Source organism: Squalius cephalus (genome assembly GCF_949319135.1).
Source record: "Squalius cephalus genome assembly, chromosome: 7".
Classification (NCBI taxonomy): domain Eukaryota; kingdom Metazoa; phylum Chordata; class Actinopteri; order Cypriniformes; family Leuciscidae; genus Squalius; species Squalius cephalus.
Genome location: NC_137128.1, coordinates 15984108 through 16002160, shown reverse-complemented (window position 1 = coordinate 16002160; position 18053 = coordinate 15984108). Strand labels below are relative to the sequence as shown.

At 40.3% G+C, this 18053-nt stretch overlaps 1 protein-coding gene across 1 annotated transcript; it reads right to left on the bottom strand.

Annotated features, from left to right (window-relative positions):
* Nucleotides 1–1517: 1517 nt before the first annotated feature.
* On the bottom strand, nucleotides 1518–6783 carry cldn15la (claudin 15-like a). The gene is made up of 5 exons (XM_079877362.1): nucleotides 6385–6783; nucleotides 5099–5263; nucleotides 4905–4986; nucleotides 4135–4248; nucleotides 1518–2573 (listed from the first exon to the last, which is right to left on the bottom strand). The coding sequence occupies exons 1-5, from the start codon at nucleotides 6599–6601 to the stop codon at nucleotides 2492–2494; spliced, it is 660 nt and encodes a 219-aa protein (XP_079733488.1). The 5' UTR covers nucleotides 6602–6783; the 3' UTR covers nucleotides 1518–2491.
* Between the last annotated feature and the right edge of the window lie 11270 nt (nucleotides 6784–18053).

The following is an 18053-nucleotide window of genomic DNA, read 5'->3' as shown; positions in this document are numbered from 1 at the left end:
AGTAACTGCTATTAACTAACAAGAAACTCTGATTAAAAAAGTAATAGTGTTGAATGAGGAAGTTCACTATTAGCTAATCAACAACTACTATTTTATCATATCTCCCAGAGGAGAACTACTATACAGGATAGGGAGTTGTCATGCTTTTCACTTTAGAATACTGACCCAAATAATTAGTAATTCCCTCTGAAGGATTTGGTAATACATTCAAACAGTCATTACTAGTGGGTTACCATGATCTTTACTTCAGAATTAATGGTCACACTTTAGTTTATAGGGTCCAATTATCACTATCAACTAACTATTAACTACGACTTTTGCCTCAATAAACCCCAAATTACTGCTTATTAATAGCTTGTAAGGTTTGTTAAGTTTAGGTATTTGGTAGGAATTGGGTAGAATATGGTCATGCAGAATAAGGAATTAATATGTGCTTTATAAGTAATTATAAACAGCGAAAATCCTTGTTATATGCATGCTAATAAGCAACTAATAGTGAGAATTGGACCCTAAACTATAGTGTTACCGAATTAATTATACATTATGCATTATTCATGTTAATTATGAACCTGTATATAGTGGTTCTCCTCTGGGAGGTATGAAAAAAATAGTAGTTATTGATGAGCTAATGTGAATATCACATTTGAGACACTATTACTTAATTAGTTCATCAAAGTTTCTTGTTAGTTAATGGTAGTTACTAGAGTGTTAATAGGGCATTACTCATTTGTTCCTGTGTAGTTATTCATTGATGATGGAACAGTATTATAAAGTGTTACCAAAGATTAATCTATATATATTCCAGTTTGTGGTCCTTTGTGTTAGGTTTTCATTCTGTTTTATGGACTTTTCGTTTGTATCTCCTTTTCCTGTGTTCTGTTCCTGTTTCCTTTGTTCCCCACATTACCGCTCTTCATTTGTTGTCATGGTTACTGCAGTTTTTGATAGACATAAACACAGAAGCTGTCTTGCTCCGTACACTTAGTTTATTGAACTCTCTCCACATCTGTGCTCTCTGTTCCACGTCATGGGAGGAGGGGCTGCCTTAAAGGGACATACATAACTCTACATTTACTAATGATGTTGCACACCTGGTTCTGGTTAAGTTTGTCATTTAGTCCTGCATATTAAGCCCTGAATTTGATTCAGTTCATTGTCCTGTATTGTTTTTGAGTTTAAGTCAAAGCTGTTATGTGGCTACTCCTGTGATTCCTGTATTTTTGTCTTGTATTCCTTTGTTTTGTTAATTAATAAAGTTTAATAGCTGATATTGAGATCCATCTATCTCTGCTCTTCCATCATCTTTGTCTGCATGGCCCAACGTAAGACTTTGATTTCAGTTTTGGTTCCATTTGAATCAAAACTAGTTTAGTTTTACAGGGATTACACTTTGAAAGATATGATGTGATGTGGTAATTGGCAACATTTATCCATTCATTTTCAGAAATCAGAACCATAAAATTGTCAGTTAAAAAATTATTTATTCACATTTCATTTTTGACATATTGTGTAGTTAATTGGGCATTGGACGGTCTCTACTCAAACTAAGCATGTTTAGAGGAGAAGGGCTAGTTGTTACATTAGGAAGTTGTCTCAAAGGCTATTTCTCAGTAACTATATGATTTTATATATTTTATTAAATGTTTTATTATAAATCATATTTTATATGTATTATATAAATTTGTGAAATCTGACGTTCTCCTAATTACATGTCCAATATCATCATATTTTTATGAACACATGTGGGATACATTATGATAATTGTGTAGAAGTCATTATTGTTTTATTTAAACAGCCGGTCCCAAATACAATGTGACAACATGCCCTGCCAACTATCATGTGATCACGTGTGTTTGTTTCCTAGGGTAATAACAGTGTAAATGTTACAAAGTGTTTCTGTAGCCAATGTGTAATGTAAGTTCCCATAGAGAAATTACATTTCAAAAATGAACCTACGAGGAGAAATATTCTCTGCAGTAAAAAGCTTTCTCCCGTCTCCCCATACATAAAAACACAAGTCTAAACACCATGGCCAAACATCTAGATAACACTTTACAATAAGGTTCATTAGTTAAAATTAGTTAATGTATTAACTAACATGAACTAACCATGAGCATTTGTTACTGTATTGGTTAATCTTTGTTAACATTAGTTAATAAAAAAACAGCTGTTAATTGTTAGTTAACAGTGCATTAACTAATGTTAACAAGATTTTAATAAAGTATTAGTAAATGTTGAAATTAACATTTAACTAACTAATGTTCACTAACAAACCTTATTGTAAAGTGTTACCAATATCTAGATATCTTAATTCACAGAACATATTTTATTCCTGAAGTTCAGCATTCATGACAATTTAAGTGATCTTTACATTTGCCATGATTTAGTCCTAAAACAACAACAAAACAAAAAAAAGTAGCAAAAACATAATTGAGTAAAACAACGTAACAAAAGTTCAGCCTTGTTAATATGGGTGGGTAATATGGGTGTCTCAAACGTAAGCTTTTGACGTCTCTGCAGTAGATGGAGCGGGAGTATAGATTGTCTTTGGCTTTCCACCTGGGTAATATGCCCTGTTAAAAAGAGAGAGAAAAAAAACATCATCAAAAGTTCACAAAACAGCAAGATTAGAAATATAAGGAGTAAAAAATACTATGAAAATATTTCCAGTTTTACAGAATGCCTGTTTATTACGTATAACAGTGTATTCTATTACGTGATATAATGTTAATATACCTACTTTATACCTTATACTTTAAATTATACCTACTAAGCAAAATCTGCATTTTTACCTTACAGTGTACTGATATCCACCACAATAATACAGGTGGCAGGTTTATCGTAAGCTGCCTGTTCATAGCACGGTCAATACTCATGTATAGACATTTACTAAATAGACTATTAAATATTACTGGCCCACAAATGGCCCAGCCTTCCCCAACACGCCTCCCCTCAAGTCGCGCTGCTCCCTCAGGTCATCAGACGGATCAGTGAGGACATCCTTCTGGTGGGTCCTCTGGCGGAACCAATCGTGGTTCCCAGAGTTAACACAGCTGCACTCAGCAGCCCCGTTGTGGGCCCTTCACCTCTGGCCTCTTGAGAGTCGTGAACAATATTTCTGAGGCTAGAACCCCGTCACAAGACGCCTCTAGGCAGTTTAGGCAGTCTGAGGAGCTCTTTGTGTGCTTCGGTGGCCGCTCCAAAGGTCATCCAGTCATGAAGGAAAGATTGTCCCACTGGATAGTGGATGCGATTGCGTTGGCCAACGCTTCGATGGGCCTATAGTGCCCAATTGGAGTTAAAGCACGCTCCACCAGAGGCATGGCCTTATCCTGGGTATGGTCCAGCGGAGTGTCTATTGGCGACATTTGTGCGGCGGCCGGCTGGTCCTCGCCGTCCACATTCACCAGATTCTATAACCTGGATGTCCCTTGTAAGCACAGGTACTGTCTGTGTAAGCTGGCCATTGACCTCTATGTGAGCTCAACCCACTAAAACCCCCCCATGCGAGTCCCATGTTGTTGGGCTTTATATTACCCTATCTTAGCCTTGGCACCCTTGGGCCCTTATTCATATGTCCAGGGCCCCAGAATGATTGTCGTTTTGTAGTTCTAAGCACGGCGCAATTGGACTGGGTTCCCATTGAATCTAGCGATGCAGTACGAGTGAACCATATCCAAAGGGAACGTACTCAGTTACTAATGTAACCTCGGTTCCCTGAGATAACTGGAACGAGTACTGCGTCACTAGCCATGCTTTCACGCTGCACGACTCAGTCAAATTAACCTGATTCCATATGGCAGAAGGGTAGGCTTTCTCCCCATAGGTTTGTGCAGCCCCGCTGCACAAACCTATGTACTTGTACATACTTGTATGTACATACTTGTATGTACACAAACCCGCTGCACAAACCAAATGTACTTGGTTACGTTAGTAACCAAGTACATTTTTCCTTGCAACAAAATCCCATACATTTGACAGTATTTTACAGTAAAATTACAAATAATGTGAGGTTAAACCATTCACAGTTTTTCCACAGTATATGGTAAGGTAACTTAAAGTTAACCAGTTAACTAATTTTTCTGGTAAAATTTTTTTTACAGTGTAGAGAATTGTCTTATGTGTGATATTTACCCTTTGTCTTTCGCTTGAGAGGCTCTTTTAAAGGCACTGCACTCGAATGCACCACCCAGGATACACAGCGCTGCACCAGCCCAACCTATATAGAGACCAGTACCCAGCTCAAATCTGCAAACAAAGGCAGATAGTTAGGTGTATGTGGCTACTTAACAATATATCTGGAACAAATTTGTATCCGAAAGTGTGCTAAACCTGACAATAGGCTACTCCGTTTGAGGATGTCCTAATTTGTAAAACACAATGTAGGCTACTTGATATATAATGAGTTGCCATCTATGTTTCTGTTGATTTCTTGGTCTGATGATTCAGTGGGGAGTCAGATGTGTTTTATAAGGGTTGGAGCTGAACTCTGCAGGACAGTGGCCCTTCAGGAGCGGAATTTGACACCATTACCCTAGAGCAGGAGTGTCCAAACTCGGTCCTGGAGGGCCACTGTCCTAGAGAGGTTAGCTCCAACTTTCCTCAACACACCTGCCTAGAGGATACTACTATGCCAAGTAAGACATTGATTAGCTGGTTCAGGTGAGTTAAATTGGGGTTAGAGCTGAACTCTGCACTACAGTAACCCTCCAGGAGCAGAATTGGATACCCCTGGTTTAGAGGGTCATAGAGGGTCAATTGTAGAAATGCAGAACGTTTTCTGTAAGTGTTACAGTTAGAATGTAGATTAGAGTTAGGTTATAGTAATTAGCTGTATGAAAACAGAAGTCTATGGAATGTCCCCATTTAGATAAGTAAATGTGTGTGCATTTGAGTCTTCTCACCTGACGCCTCCATAGAACGGGTCATTGAATTCTTGAACAATCCGTGCAGCGTACCAAGATACAGCCACCATAGTGCAAAGACCTATGGAGATATAAATATTTCTCAATTATTATAGATGGTAAATAGGTGGAAACATGCAGACAACTAAACAATAGAAACTGCATATTCATATGGACAATGTATATCTGTTTACCTGCAAGGGTGAAGATAATGCCGCCAATACCCATAGTCTTGCCTTTTGCCTCATCTGTTTTTGACCCAAACTTAATGCATTTTAGCCCCATGGTAGATAAAATTATACCAACCAGCCCCATGATCAGGGCGATGATCGTTAATGCTCGACATGCTTGAATATGAACTGAAAACAAGAAGGACAAAAAAACAAAGAGTTTGAGTTTAGAGTTTAGTCTTCTTTTATAGCCTACTGTAACTTTGGTGTGTGCAGGTTTACTGTTACAATATAGTTCAGACTTTCATTGTATCTAAAATTTGGTGAAGTGTTAATAAAATTATGCATATAAAATGTTATCATTAATCATTATAGTGGTCTTTGTTATGATTGGCATCACTGATCTATGGTAATGATAGGTGCTTTCATTAACACTGCATCATGAAGCTTCTAAACTTTTTTGAATCTTTTGTTTCGAATCAGTGCTTCAAAGCGCGCATCAAACTGGCCTATGTAGCCTACAGCAAACATAATATACTGTTTCAAAACGTTTTACAGTTTCAGTGGTTCTGCCGCTAGGGGCACTGAACTGGTAAACCCATGCATGAACTAGTGTATAATATGGTTTTAACTGATCTTGCGTCAGTTTTATTAATATAGATTAAGTTTTAATGACAAAAACAGTGTGTATGTGTTAGAGTGCTTCAAAACACTTAGAAAATAAAGATTCCAAAAGGAGGTTTTAGCAGCAATCTCATAGAAAAACCATTTTTGGTTCCACAAAGAACCTTTCAGTGATCAGATCTTAAAATAACTATTTTTATAGTGTGAAGAACATTTTAAAAATCGAAAGAAAAATTTTCCACAGTAAAGAAGCATTTGCAGATTCTAATAGTTCCATTGATATACAATGTTCTTCGCAGAACCATTATTTTTAAGATTAAATCATTTTGCAAAGCAATTGTTTCAATTGTTTCGGAGTCTCAAAAAGCTCTGTTTCTTCGATTACTAGTGTATATGTTTATCATTTAATAAAAGCCAGTAATACTTGAAAAATAAAATCAAGAGATAAAAGTGGATGTAGGTGGTTCTCCATATTGTTACAACACAAAATGGCCGCCAGAGATTGAACATGGAGAAAGAGTTTTACCAAGTTCCAGGTCCAAGTATAGTTCCTCAAAAATCCAATGCAAGATTCTAAAACAGTCTTGTATACGTTTATATTCATGATAGGAATTAATTACTCTTAAGGTGTGCTGATTTTACAGAGCAAGCCTAATAACCTGGTTTAATTTTAAATTGGTTCCTACCTGGCAAGGCTAACATGGATTGAAAGTCTTGGCAGTTGGCCTTTCCAGTGCTGTCCTCGCCGCAGGCATGCCATAGGTTCTCATAGAGGCGGTTTGAAACGATTACGGTGCCTTGAACACTAGATATCTTCCAGTAGTCATTAGCCACAGCAAGGCCAGTAACCACCCAGCCGATCAAACACATGAAGAATCCAGTCACCTCTAATGCTGTTGACATTTTTACCCTTCGCACACAAAGTGAGTGTAATAGAAGATGGATAGAAAATTATAGGCTAGAATAATGTGCTAGAATAGTCCTGTGAACCTTTCTCTACTCCAGATAACCAAGTTTGAATTTTTCTTCCGTTGAGCAGCAGGACTTCAACCTTTGTGGAGGGTCATAAAGCCATTGCCGCACCCAAGAACCCACTCAGCTAATGACAATGATGACTGTTGATGATGGGTGTGATCGTTTCATACAGTGAGACACACATTTACTCTGGTCACACCATTACCATATATAGTTATCATATGGTTGTAGTCTCTTTCTGTGATTATATTAAAACTAATGTAATAAATATTGCATAAAAATAGAGCCTACGACAACCTGAGAGTGTGACTGGCTCTTTTAGTCACCAAATTATTTATCCATCAATCCATTTTCCTAACTGATTGTCCAATGTATGATCGCGGATGCTGGGACTATCCCTGCATCTCGGGAAAGTCCATCGCCAGGATAACACAATAAATTTTACACACTCAGTCACCGATTCAGTGGAAAACTATAAAAAGATCCACTAACAGCATGTACCAATATGTGTTTAATATAATTTAAACATTTTTCAGAGAAATCTCATATCAGTGTAATACTGGTGCTAGTGGTATTGTATTGTATTGCATAATTATTGTGAGCATAGTGAGTGTGGTAATAGATCAAAAGAGAAACTGAAATGTCATTGCCAGTGACTGAGGGAACTGAAAAAAAAAAAAATCCCTTTATGGATGGGATAGCTCACTGGATAATCCCCTTCTACATTACTTAATGACAAAAGTTGCCAGGACGTACTTATGTAGGACGCAGAGTTTGTTTCAAACCTGAAAAACATTCCAAATTGATACCATATCAGTTCAGACAATATTGAAAATATTCAAAAATATTGTCTCATTGATCCACATTTCATGGACTGCTTTCCGGATGGTTTTGCTGGGACACAATATTAATGGTCTTCTCTATGTAATATTGATGAGCAATACAAAGGGTGTCAGTTATACAAATGCTCCCCAGTGTACATCAGTGTGTCAGTACAGACAGTAAGTGAGAGAACTTAATTTACAACAGGAATAAGCTTCAGGATTACACTTCAAGGATTTATTAATAAGTAAGTTTGTGGTAACTCTTTTAAAAAACAAATTTGTCAGTTTCCCTTTTTATTAATGGTAGTTGATGCTGTGAAAAAAGCATATTCATAAATATAAATTAAAATTATGTCTCTCTCTTTGGTTTCACTGTAACCTATTTTCAACAGTTAGGACCATATTTGGGTCATATATCTTCATGATTTTATGGCTTGCCAGTTAATGGTTGATTATCTTCAGAGCTCAAAGTCCAAGCTCTCTCAATAAACAGATGACTTCAGAGTTTCTTTGTTTTTCTCTCCCTCTTTTTCTCATTGCCAACCCATAATTTTTTCACTCTCTACCTCACTATCTATTGGAAGATAATAGTCTTAGTTTTTATTTTGTCATACAGATATCTATACTCATGTCCTCATAAAAGGCTATTAGCAGGTAGTACAACTGTGTCATATGTAAATGAGCATTCTATAATTGCCAGAAAATTGTCTTACAATTTTTTTTAAAAGCTTTTAAGCAATTGAACATAACACAGAGACCACTGAGCCATTGCTTTAAGGGGCAACTGGGCGACACACGATTACATTGTTATCCCAGCTAACAGGGAATGTTCCCAGAACATTCACTAACATTCTTTAAAAGTTGTGTAAATGTTAGTACAAAACATTATTAAAATAATGTTTTCGGAACGTTCATATAACGTTATTAACGTTCTTGTAACGTTGAGAGAAAACGTTCTTAGAACAACGTTCTTGGAACGTCTGTATGACGTTATTTGTGATTGATGAATGTTCTCATAACGTTGAAACGTTTTTAGAACAACGTTCTTGGAACGTCTTTTTGACGTTATTTGTGATTGATGAACGTTCTCATAACGTTGATAGAAAACGTTCTTAGAACAACGTTAATGGAACGTCTTTAAGACGTTATTTGTGATTGATGAACGTTCTCATAACGTTGATAGAAAATGTTCTTAGAACAAGGTTCTTGGAACGTCTTTATGACGTTATTTGTGATTGATGAAAGTTCTCATAACGTTGATAGAAAACGTTCTTAGAACAAGGTTCTTGGAATGTCTTTATGACGTTATTTGTGATTGAGGAAAGTTCTCATAACGTTGATAGAAAACGTTCTTATAACAAGAACTCTAGATTGCGCTAGATTAAACTGAGAAGGATCATAGCACTTGCATATTGTTGTCCTACTGTTAGTTTAACTGCTTCTATTGTTCTCATTTGTAAGTCGCTTTGGATAAAAGCGTCTGCTAAATGAATAAATGTAAATGTAATGTAAATGTAAACAAGGTTCTTGGAACGTCTTTATGACGTTATTTGTGATTGATGAAAGTTCTCATAACGTTGATAGAAAACGTTCTTAGAACAAGGTTCTTGGAACATCTTTATGACTTTATTTGGGATTGATGAACGTTTTCATAACGTTGATAGAAAATGTTCTTAGAACAACATTCTCAGAACCTCCTTATAATGTTATTAGTATTTTCTGAATGTTATATTTAGGCTATCATAAAACGTTCTGGGAACATGTTGTTTGCTGAACATTTTCATAATGTTAAGTACACTTGTTAACAAATGTGCGCTTCTTAACATTAGTTTACAATCACTGGATTTGTATGTGTTACAGAGCAGGCTCCTGCACCGCCTCCTCTTCACCACCGGAGGGAACCTTCCCCGGAATATTAACTTTACCCATTGAACTCCATTTCCCATAATACCGCTTACCTGGGACTGATTGCATTACACACCTGCAACTCATTTACACACACTCATATAAACCACTTCCACACACACATTCAATGCGAAGTCTTGATTCTGCCCCGGCCATCATTTCTGAGCGTTTATTCCCGTGTTTGATTTCTGTTATTGACCTTGGACTGTTTATTGTTTCTGATTCTCTGCTGCCTGCCCTGACCTGGATTGTTTATTGATTCCTGATTCTTGCTGCCTGCCTCGACCCTTGGCTGTTCACCTGGTTTGTCTCTGCCTAGCCTGCTTTGACCTGTCTGCTGTGTTTGACCCTGCCTGTCTTGACTACTCTCTAATAAAGCTGAAAATGGATCCCACTGTCTCTGCCTCATCACAACAGAAGACGTCGCCACTTATCCAGCAGCAGTCATGCAGATCACCACTGAACTATCTGCTCAAGCATCACAGTTATCTCTTCATCATCATCAGCTGAGTCGTCTTACCTCCCTCACTGAAGAACTCGTTCAAGCACTACAAGCTCTCCGAACTTCAACCAGTCACGCTCCCTCGGAACAAGCACAGAGTGCATCAGCACATCCCGTCAGTACTTCAATGAACACTCGTCTCGCCTTCCCGGAGAAGTATGACGGTAATCCCACTAAATGCAAGGGGTTTCTATTACAGTGCAATCTCTATATCGATCGGCAACCTTCATTATACTCTAACGATGCCGGACGCATCGCATTCGTCTGTTCACTATTGACTGGAAAGGCACTTGAATGGGTCACGGCAGTTTGGAGACCAGAGGGTTCGTCATTTTCCTCATTCGGCGCATTCCTTCAACAATTCCGAAATGTCTTTGAACACTCCACAGCAGAAGGAGGTCCGGGAGAACAATTGTTAAAACTCTCTCAAGGAAGGAACACCGCCGCTGATTACGCTCTCACTTTTCGCACTCTCGCTGCACAAACCAACTGGATAGAGGATACCCTCAAAACTCTGTTCAGAAAAGGTCTCACAGTCGAACTACAGTCTGAATTGGCCTGCCGAGATGAAGGTAGGAGCCTGAACGAATACATCGATCTTACTATCCAGGTTGACAATCTCATGTGTTCTCGACGCTGAGTCAGAACACCCCCATACACCACTCACGAATCCTCTACAATGCACGAACCTATGCAGCTGGGATTTACTCATCTTTCACCTGAAGAACGAGATCGTCGCCAGCAGAACCATCTTTGCCTGTACTGTGGTCAACCAGGTCATATGAAAGCTTCCTGCCCTGTTAGTCCTGTCAGCAAACCTCAATCGGTGAGTTCTCGCGCCAAAGAGAATTTATTCACATCCAGTATCCTGTTACCCATTCGCTTGCACATCAAAGACCGAACTATTGTCACTACTGCCATGCTCGACTCAGGAGCCACAGGGAACTTCATTTCTCATGAATTCACGTCATTACATCAAATAAAATTGAATCCCTGTGATTCTTCTCTGACAGTGGAGGCGCTAGATGGCCATCCCATCGGAGGAGGAAAAGTTCATCATTTGACTGAAGAGATCAAGATGCACGTCGGTACCCTGCACTCAGAAACCATTCAGTTTTTTCAACCTGTTTCCATCGTATCCCCTCCTGATAACCAAGAAGTAAAACTACCCTCCGAATATGCAGACCTCACTGAAGTACTCAGCAAAAAGAAAGCCTCTCAACTTCCTGAACATCGCTCCGCTGACTGTGCCATCGAACTCACTCCCGGTTCCACACCACCCAAAGGTAGAATTTTTCCCCTGTCTCAACCCGAATCTAATGCCATGCAACTTTACATCCAAGAGGAACTAGCCAAGGGTTTCATTAGACCATCAACTTCTCCAGCATCCGCAGGGTTTTTCTTTGTGCAGAAAAAGGATGGAGGTTTGAGACCCTGCATTGACTATCGTGGATTGAACGACATCACTGTCAAATTTCATTATCCTTTACCTTTGGTTCCAGCCGCTCTCGAACAACTTAGACAAGCCAAATATTACACCAAGTTGGATCTTCGCAATGCATACAATTTAATTCGGATTCGTGAGGGTGACGAATGGAAGACAGCATTCTCCACCAGTAGCGGGCACTACGAATATTTGGTTATGCCCTTCGGCCTGGCTAACAGTCCTTCAGTGTTCCAATCGTTCATGAACGACGTGTTCCGGGACATGTTGGACAGATGGGTGATTGTCTACATCGACGACATCCTGGTGTACTCAAACTCCTTAGAAGAATACATTCACCATGTCAGAAGAGTCCTAAAACGTCTGCTACAATACCAACTCTACGCGAAAGCAGAGAAGTGTGAATTTCATCGAACCAGCACTTCATTTCTGGGGTATGTAATCAGCCAAGAAGGGGTAGCCATGGATGATAAGAAGGTCAAGGCAGTGCTGGAATGGCCATTACCCCAAACCGTCAAAGAACTGCAACGCTTCCTAGGATTTGCCAACTTCTACAGATGTTTCGTCAGAAATTTCAGCATCATAGCCACTCCAACTACCATGACCAAACGCCACACGTCTCGTCTGACCTGGTCCCCTGAAGCTCAACAAGCCTTTGAAAAGCTAAAGACCCAATTTACCTCCGCTCCCATTCTTCGACACCCAGATCCCACACGTCAATTCATCGTGGAGGTGGATGCCTCCAATACCGGGGTCGGAGCCATTCTGTCTCAACGCCGAGGTAACCCAGAAAAGATGTTTCCCTGTGCCTTTTTCTCCCAAAAACTATCCTCAGCAGAAAGAAACTATGACATGGGAAACCGCGAATTGTTGGCCATGAAACTCGCCCTCGAGAAATGGCGACACTGGCTGGAAGGTGCTGCTCAACCCTTCATTGTCCTCACTGATCATAAGAACCTTGAATACCTTCGATCAGCTAAACGTCTGAATCCTCGTCAGGCTAGATGGGCTCTATTCTTCACCAGATTTCAATTCACTGTCTCCTATCGACCAGGATCAAAGAACGTAAAAGCAGACACTCTCTCCCACCAAGCAGAAGAACCCTCTCAACTTCTCCCCAATAACACCATCATTCCCGAGAGTCTCCTGTAGCCCGGTACAGTGGGACATAATCACAGAAATTGAACAGTTCAACCACCAAGCAGAACTTCCATCCGAATGCCCCGAAAACTAGGGATGTCCCGATCCGATCACATGATCGGAAATCGGGCCCGATCACGTGTTTTCAGACTCGATCGGAATCGGACGTTACCTCCCGATCAGGACTCGGATATATATATTCTCATTATTTTTTAACACATCAATATTTATGCGGTGGCACAGAGTTGCGCCGGTTTCACATTGCACGCGTTAGTAAGCAGCGCAGGAGCGGTGAGCAGGAGCAGGACACGTGCGTTTTGCTTTCACACTGGCAGCGTTTGTCACGCGCGGCTGAACCGCGGGTTGTGTAGGGCAGGCTACAGACAGAGTAACGTTACTCCATAATGGATAAGTTGGCATTGCTTTTTTTCGTTTTCAAATACATTTAAGAGAAAAGACTTGTCAAGAAGCTTATTTTATTAATAATTTCATTTATATAACTTTTGTTTCATCTTTGATTTTATTGTTATGGCAACAAGTTTGTTTTTGGACATTTGTTTTCTTTTTAAATTGCTGTTGGTCATTTGATTGACTGTTTAAAACACAATAGATATCATCAATGCACTTTTTGGATAAAACTGCGGTGTATTTTGGCCATGATCAATGTATTGTCACTTTAATTCAGCAAAAGCGGCGCAGCAAAAATAGACTCGGCGCCGAAACGATCGCGGCACTCCTGCTCTGCTCTGCTCTGCTATACGCACTGCCGCGCCGCCTCTGCGCGCGGTGTGAATGCTCTAAAGCCTGGTTTAATCTGTTAACATGGGCGGCGGAAAAAAATACGCGCTGCACGCTCTGCTAACAGTGCAGTGTGAAACCGGTGTAAGAGTTAGGAGTGCAGTTCCTAAAAGCACATTACTGGCTTTGCAAACACTGTAGCACTTTTATTTTTTATTTGTTTACATGCCTGCCGGGTATTTTAAGTTGAGGTGCTATTTGTTTATATATTAGACTTTTTTTATATTTACTGTTGCACTAAAGTCCAAAAGTGAAGAATTTATGTATTACTTGATTGTTCAAGCTACCTCACAGAAGTGCTCTGTTTGTTAACAGAGTTGTTGAATGTTAAAATAAGGTGAATTAAATAAAAAAATAAGGAACATCCTGGATCTGTTTTTTCGCTCTTCTTTATTCTTTTTTTATGTATTAAGTATCGGATCGGGACTCGGTATCGGCAGATACTCAAAATCAAATGACTCGGACTCGGACTCGAGGGCAAAAAAACCTGATCGGGACATCCCTACCGAAAACCTTCTGTACGTTCCAGAACCTTTGCGCTCAAGACTACTCGACCAAGTACATTCTGCACCCAGCTCAGGACATCCCGGAATCACGGCTACTATCCATCTACTTCAGAACCGCTTCTGGTGGTCAACTTTACAATCAGATACCATAACTCACATCAAGAACTGCATCATTTGTAATACCTCCAAGTCTTCCAGACGACTCCCAGCAGGTCTCTTAACTCCTCTGCCTATACCTCAACGCCCCTGGTCTCACATAGCCATCGACTTCATCACAGACTTACCACCTTCACAAGGCCATATCACCATACTCACCATAGTAGATTGATTCTCCAAAGCCTGCCGATTAATCCCTCATCCCAAACTCCCCACTGCACTAGAGACTGCTGAATTACTCTACAACCAGGTTTTCCGCTTCTACGGCCTTCCTGACGACATAGTCTCTGACCGAGGCCCCCGGGTATGGACATCCTTTTTCAAATACCTCAATGTCAATATCAGCCTTACCTCTGGTTATCATCCCCAGTCCAACGGACAAACAGAATGTCTTAATCAATATGCCATTCGCTTCCTGCGCTCCTATTGCCAACAACACCAAACCGAGTGGAGCAGGTATCTGTTCTGGGCTGAATACGCTCAGAACTCTTTGGTCAAACCCGCTACAGGCATCACTCCTTTCAAATGCATCCTGGGCTTCCAACCTCCACTTTTCCCCTGGTCCGGTGAACCCACTGATTTACCATCTATCACAGAATGGTTACAAAAGAGTGAAGAGGTCTGGGATCAAGCACACACTCATCTCCTCCACGCCGTCAGACGTCAAGAAGTCCAGGCTAATCGTCTGTTACAGAGCAGGCTCCCGCACCGCCTCTTCACCACCGGAGGGAACCTTCCCCGGAATATTAACTTTACCCATTGAAATCCATTTCCCATAATACCGCTTACCTGGGACTGATTGCATTACACACCTGCAACTCATTTACACACACTCATATAAACCACTTCCACACACACATTCAATGCGAAGTCTTGATTCTGCCCCGGCCATCATTTCTGAGCGTTTATTCCCGTGTTTGATTTCTGTTATTGACCTTGGACTGTTTATCGTTTCTGATTCTCTGCTGCCTGCCCTGACCTGGATTGTTTATTGATTCCTGATTCTTGCTGCCTGCCTCGACCCTTGCCTGTTCACCTGGTTTGTCTCTGCCTAGCCTGCTTTGCCCTGTCTGCTGTGTTTGACCCTGCCTGTCTTGACTACTCTCTAATAAAGCTGCAAATGGATCCCACTGTCTCTGCCTCATCACAACAATATGACGATATATATATATATCCATATAAACATTTTAAACATCACAGTAGTTTATAACACCACCCCAATAAACCAGTACTTATATAGCCTATTAATAAATTAATATTAACTAAAAATCAGTTTTTGTGAGTGTTTTTAGTAATTGTTGTTTTGGTGTGTTTGAGTGCTCTTTGTTACAATTACACAGGAACAATTCAGTGACATTTTTATTTGTGTATGGTAGAAAGCAAATAGTGATCCTGAAATAATGACATAAAATAAATGTGGAAAATTGAACTACAGGATGCAGGGAGCAGGCTACACAGTGAACTCAGAAAAAACGCTACGCTTGAGCAAAAACAGTTTGTGAATAGGCTATTAAAAATGATGCCCGTGAAAGAGATCGTGAACGCATTGAATATATGTTTTGTTGGTTAATAGCATAAGCTACTATTACACAGTAGCGATAACGTTAAGCGCACCAGAATGAAATATAATATTCAGAAGTAAACAGCATAGCTGACTTACAGATTCAGTTAACATCCATAAATGAATAAGTGCAACGATTCAGGGAGCAGGCTACATAGTGAACTCAGAGAAAACGCTACGCTTGAGCAAACAGTGTGTGAATAGGTTACTACAAATGATGGCAAAGTGCCCGTGCAAAATCAGTTTTTGTGTGTGTTTTTAATAATTGTTGGTTTGGTGTGTTTGAGTGCTCATTGTTACAATTACATAGCAAAAGTTAGTGACATTTTTATTTGTGCATGGTAGAAAGCACCAAGGAAAATTTAACTACATGATTCAGGGAGCAGGCTACACAGTGAACTCTGAGAAAAGCTGTGAATAAAATACAATATTCAGAAGTAAACAGTGTAGCTGACAGAGTGTTTACGTCAGAATGTTTATTTTTAAACAATTACCTTCTTTTACCGATTTATTTAACAATATATTTTGCATTTCTAATCCAAACAACGTCAAACTTGACACTGCACTTACTCGTGCCCGTAGCAAGAAACCTATCAAGTTTGAAATCCATTGGACTAATGGTTTGAGAGATATGTTGTTAACAGACAGACAGACAGACAGACAGACCTTCCTGTAATTTATAGATAGACTAGTGCAAAATGCCCGTGCAAAATCAGTTTTTGTGTGTGTTTTTAGTAGTGGTGGGCATAGATTAATTTTTTTAATCTAGATTAATCTCACTGTAATCTTGGAATTAATCTAGATTAATCTAGATTAAAATGTCTCATTTGAATTCTGCCGAAGGGATTCAGAATATGTGTGCTCTCCAAATAATGACTAAAAGGCACGTGTTTCTTAAATACAAAGTGACATTTAAAAGAACTTGTGAAAAAATGCCAGAGATTTTTTTTTATTATTATTAAAACTAACATAATAAAGTATGATTTTTTTTATTTTATTTTTTTTTTACTTTGAGCAATATTGGAGCTATAATAGACTCTTCTTATGAGCATACAAAACAAAACAGCTCCTTGGAAAAAATGAAATGTAGCCTAATATTGTAGTAGTTATAAACAAAGGTCTATTTTTAGTTCAGATTAACATTTAAGAGCAGCAATTTTATTCATAATGTCAACATAAAACCAACGTAATGTTACTTGAAAGCATTATAGCCTACTATTCCTGCCAAACGTACTCGGTTACTAACGTAACCTCGGTTCTCTCTAGAGAGGGAACGAGTACTGCATAAGTCTTACGCTAGGGGAAAATCTCTTTTCCGCGAGATACTGAAGCCAAAAACTTATCCTTAATTTTGAAATAATGTAAAATGCGTTGCGGCAGCATGCAGACACAGGCGAGAAGGCTTGCGCGCCTATTGGCTGCCCTGCGGCAACTGCAGCAGCCTATCGATAAGGCCCTATCGTGACGTCAGCTCCAATGGGGGCGCTTCGCGCCCAATACGTCACATCCCGCCGAGACGGGCATGGCCTAGGGCTATAACTATAGCTTCAAGAGGCTAGCTCACTGGTTTTTCATAGCCGGAGCGAACCAGAGCGTGTGCAGGCACGGCAAGATACGCAGTACTCGTTCCCTCTCTAGAGAGAACCGAGGTTACGTTAGTAACCGAGTACGTTCTCTTACGAGAGGTTCTCTCGTACTGCGTAAGTCTTACGCTAGGGGAACACAGTGTAAAACGCTGTGCATGCTAAGATCCCGCACCAAAGACCCAAGGGCAAGTGCACAATCACCTAGGGAACTCACAGGGAGTCCGGGAAGAGGGAGGGGCGGAGCCGCGCTCTTCCACATACAGCAGCGTCCCTCAGACGCAAATTACATCATACAGACAGGGCGGAGTTCGGCCTGAACTGATGGAAAATTGTGGGTCTTATTCATTTTGCCCATAAGCATTTTATGGTCAATCAGCGAGCAGTGCTCAGCGGACACAGTATTCTGAACCGATAGCATCAGAACAGACAGTACTGGTTTATTTAGACCGACAACAGCCTGGCCTGTAAGGCGGGAACCTCTAGGTTATAAAACCTTATAAATGTAGACGGGGAGGCCCAGCCTGCCGCCATACATATATCTTGCAAGGCAATCCCACTTGACCAGGCCCACGATGAAGCCATGCTTCTCGTTGAGTGCGCTCTGACACCCAACGGGCACTGGATGCCCTTGGAAGTGTACGCCAGCGCAATGGCGTCAACTATCCATCTGGATAGGCTCTGTTTCAACGCGGCTAGTCCCTTGGAACGCCCGCTGAACGAAACAAAGAGCTACTCCGTCTGTCTGAGGACAGATGAGTGAGACACATAAGCTCTTAATGCCCTGACTGGGCAAAGGAAGCTCGCGTCTCGTTCCTCGTCAGAGACCGGTAGGGCTGACAGGGAAATGACCTGCGCCCTAAATGGTGTGTTGAGGGATTTTGGAACACAACCGTGCCTAGGTTTGAGTATAACTCTTGAGTCATTCGGCCCAAACTTCATGCACGTCGCGCTTACTGAG

Excerpts from the sequence above, each read along its gene's own strand:
- cldn15la (XM_079877362.1), bottom strand. The coding sequence starts at position 6,601 with ATGTCAACAGCATTAGAGGTGACTGGATTCTTCATGTGTTTGATCGGC. Across the intron at positions 4,987-5,098 it reads CATTATCTTCACCCTTGCAG|GTCTTTGCACTATGGTGGCT; the intron begins GTAAACAGATAT and ends ATATCTCCATAG. Across the intron at positions 2,574-4,134 it reads TCTCAAGCGAAAGACAAAGG|GGCATATTACCCAGGTGGAA; the intron begins GTAAATATCACA and ends TCTTTTTAACAG.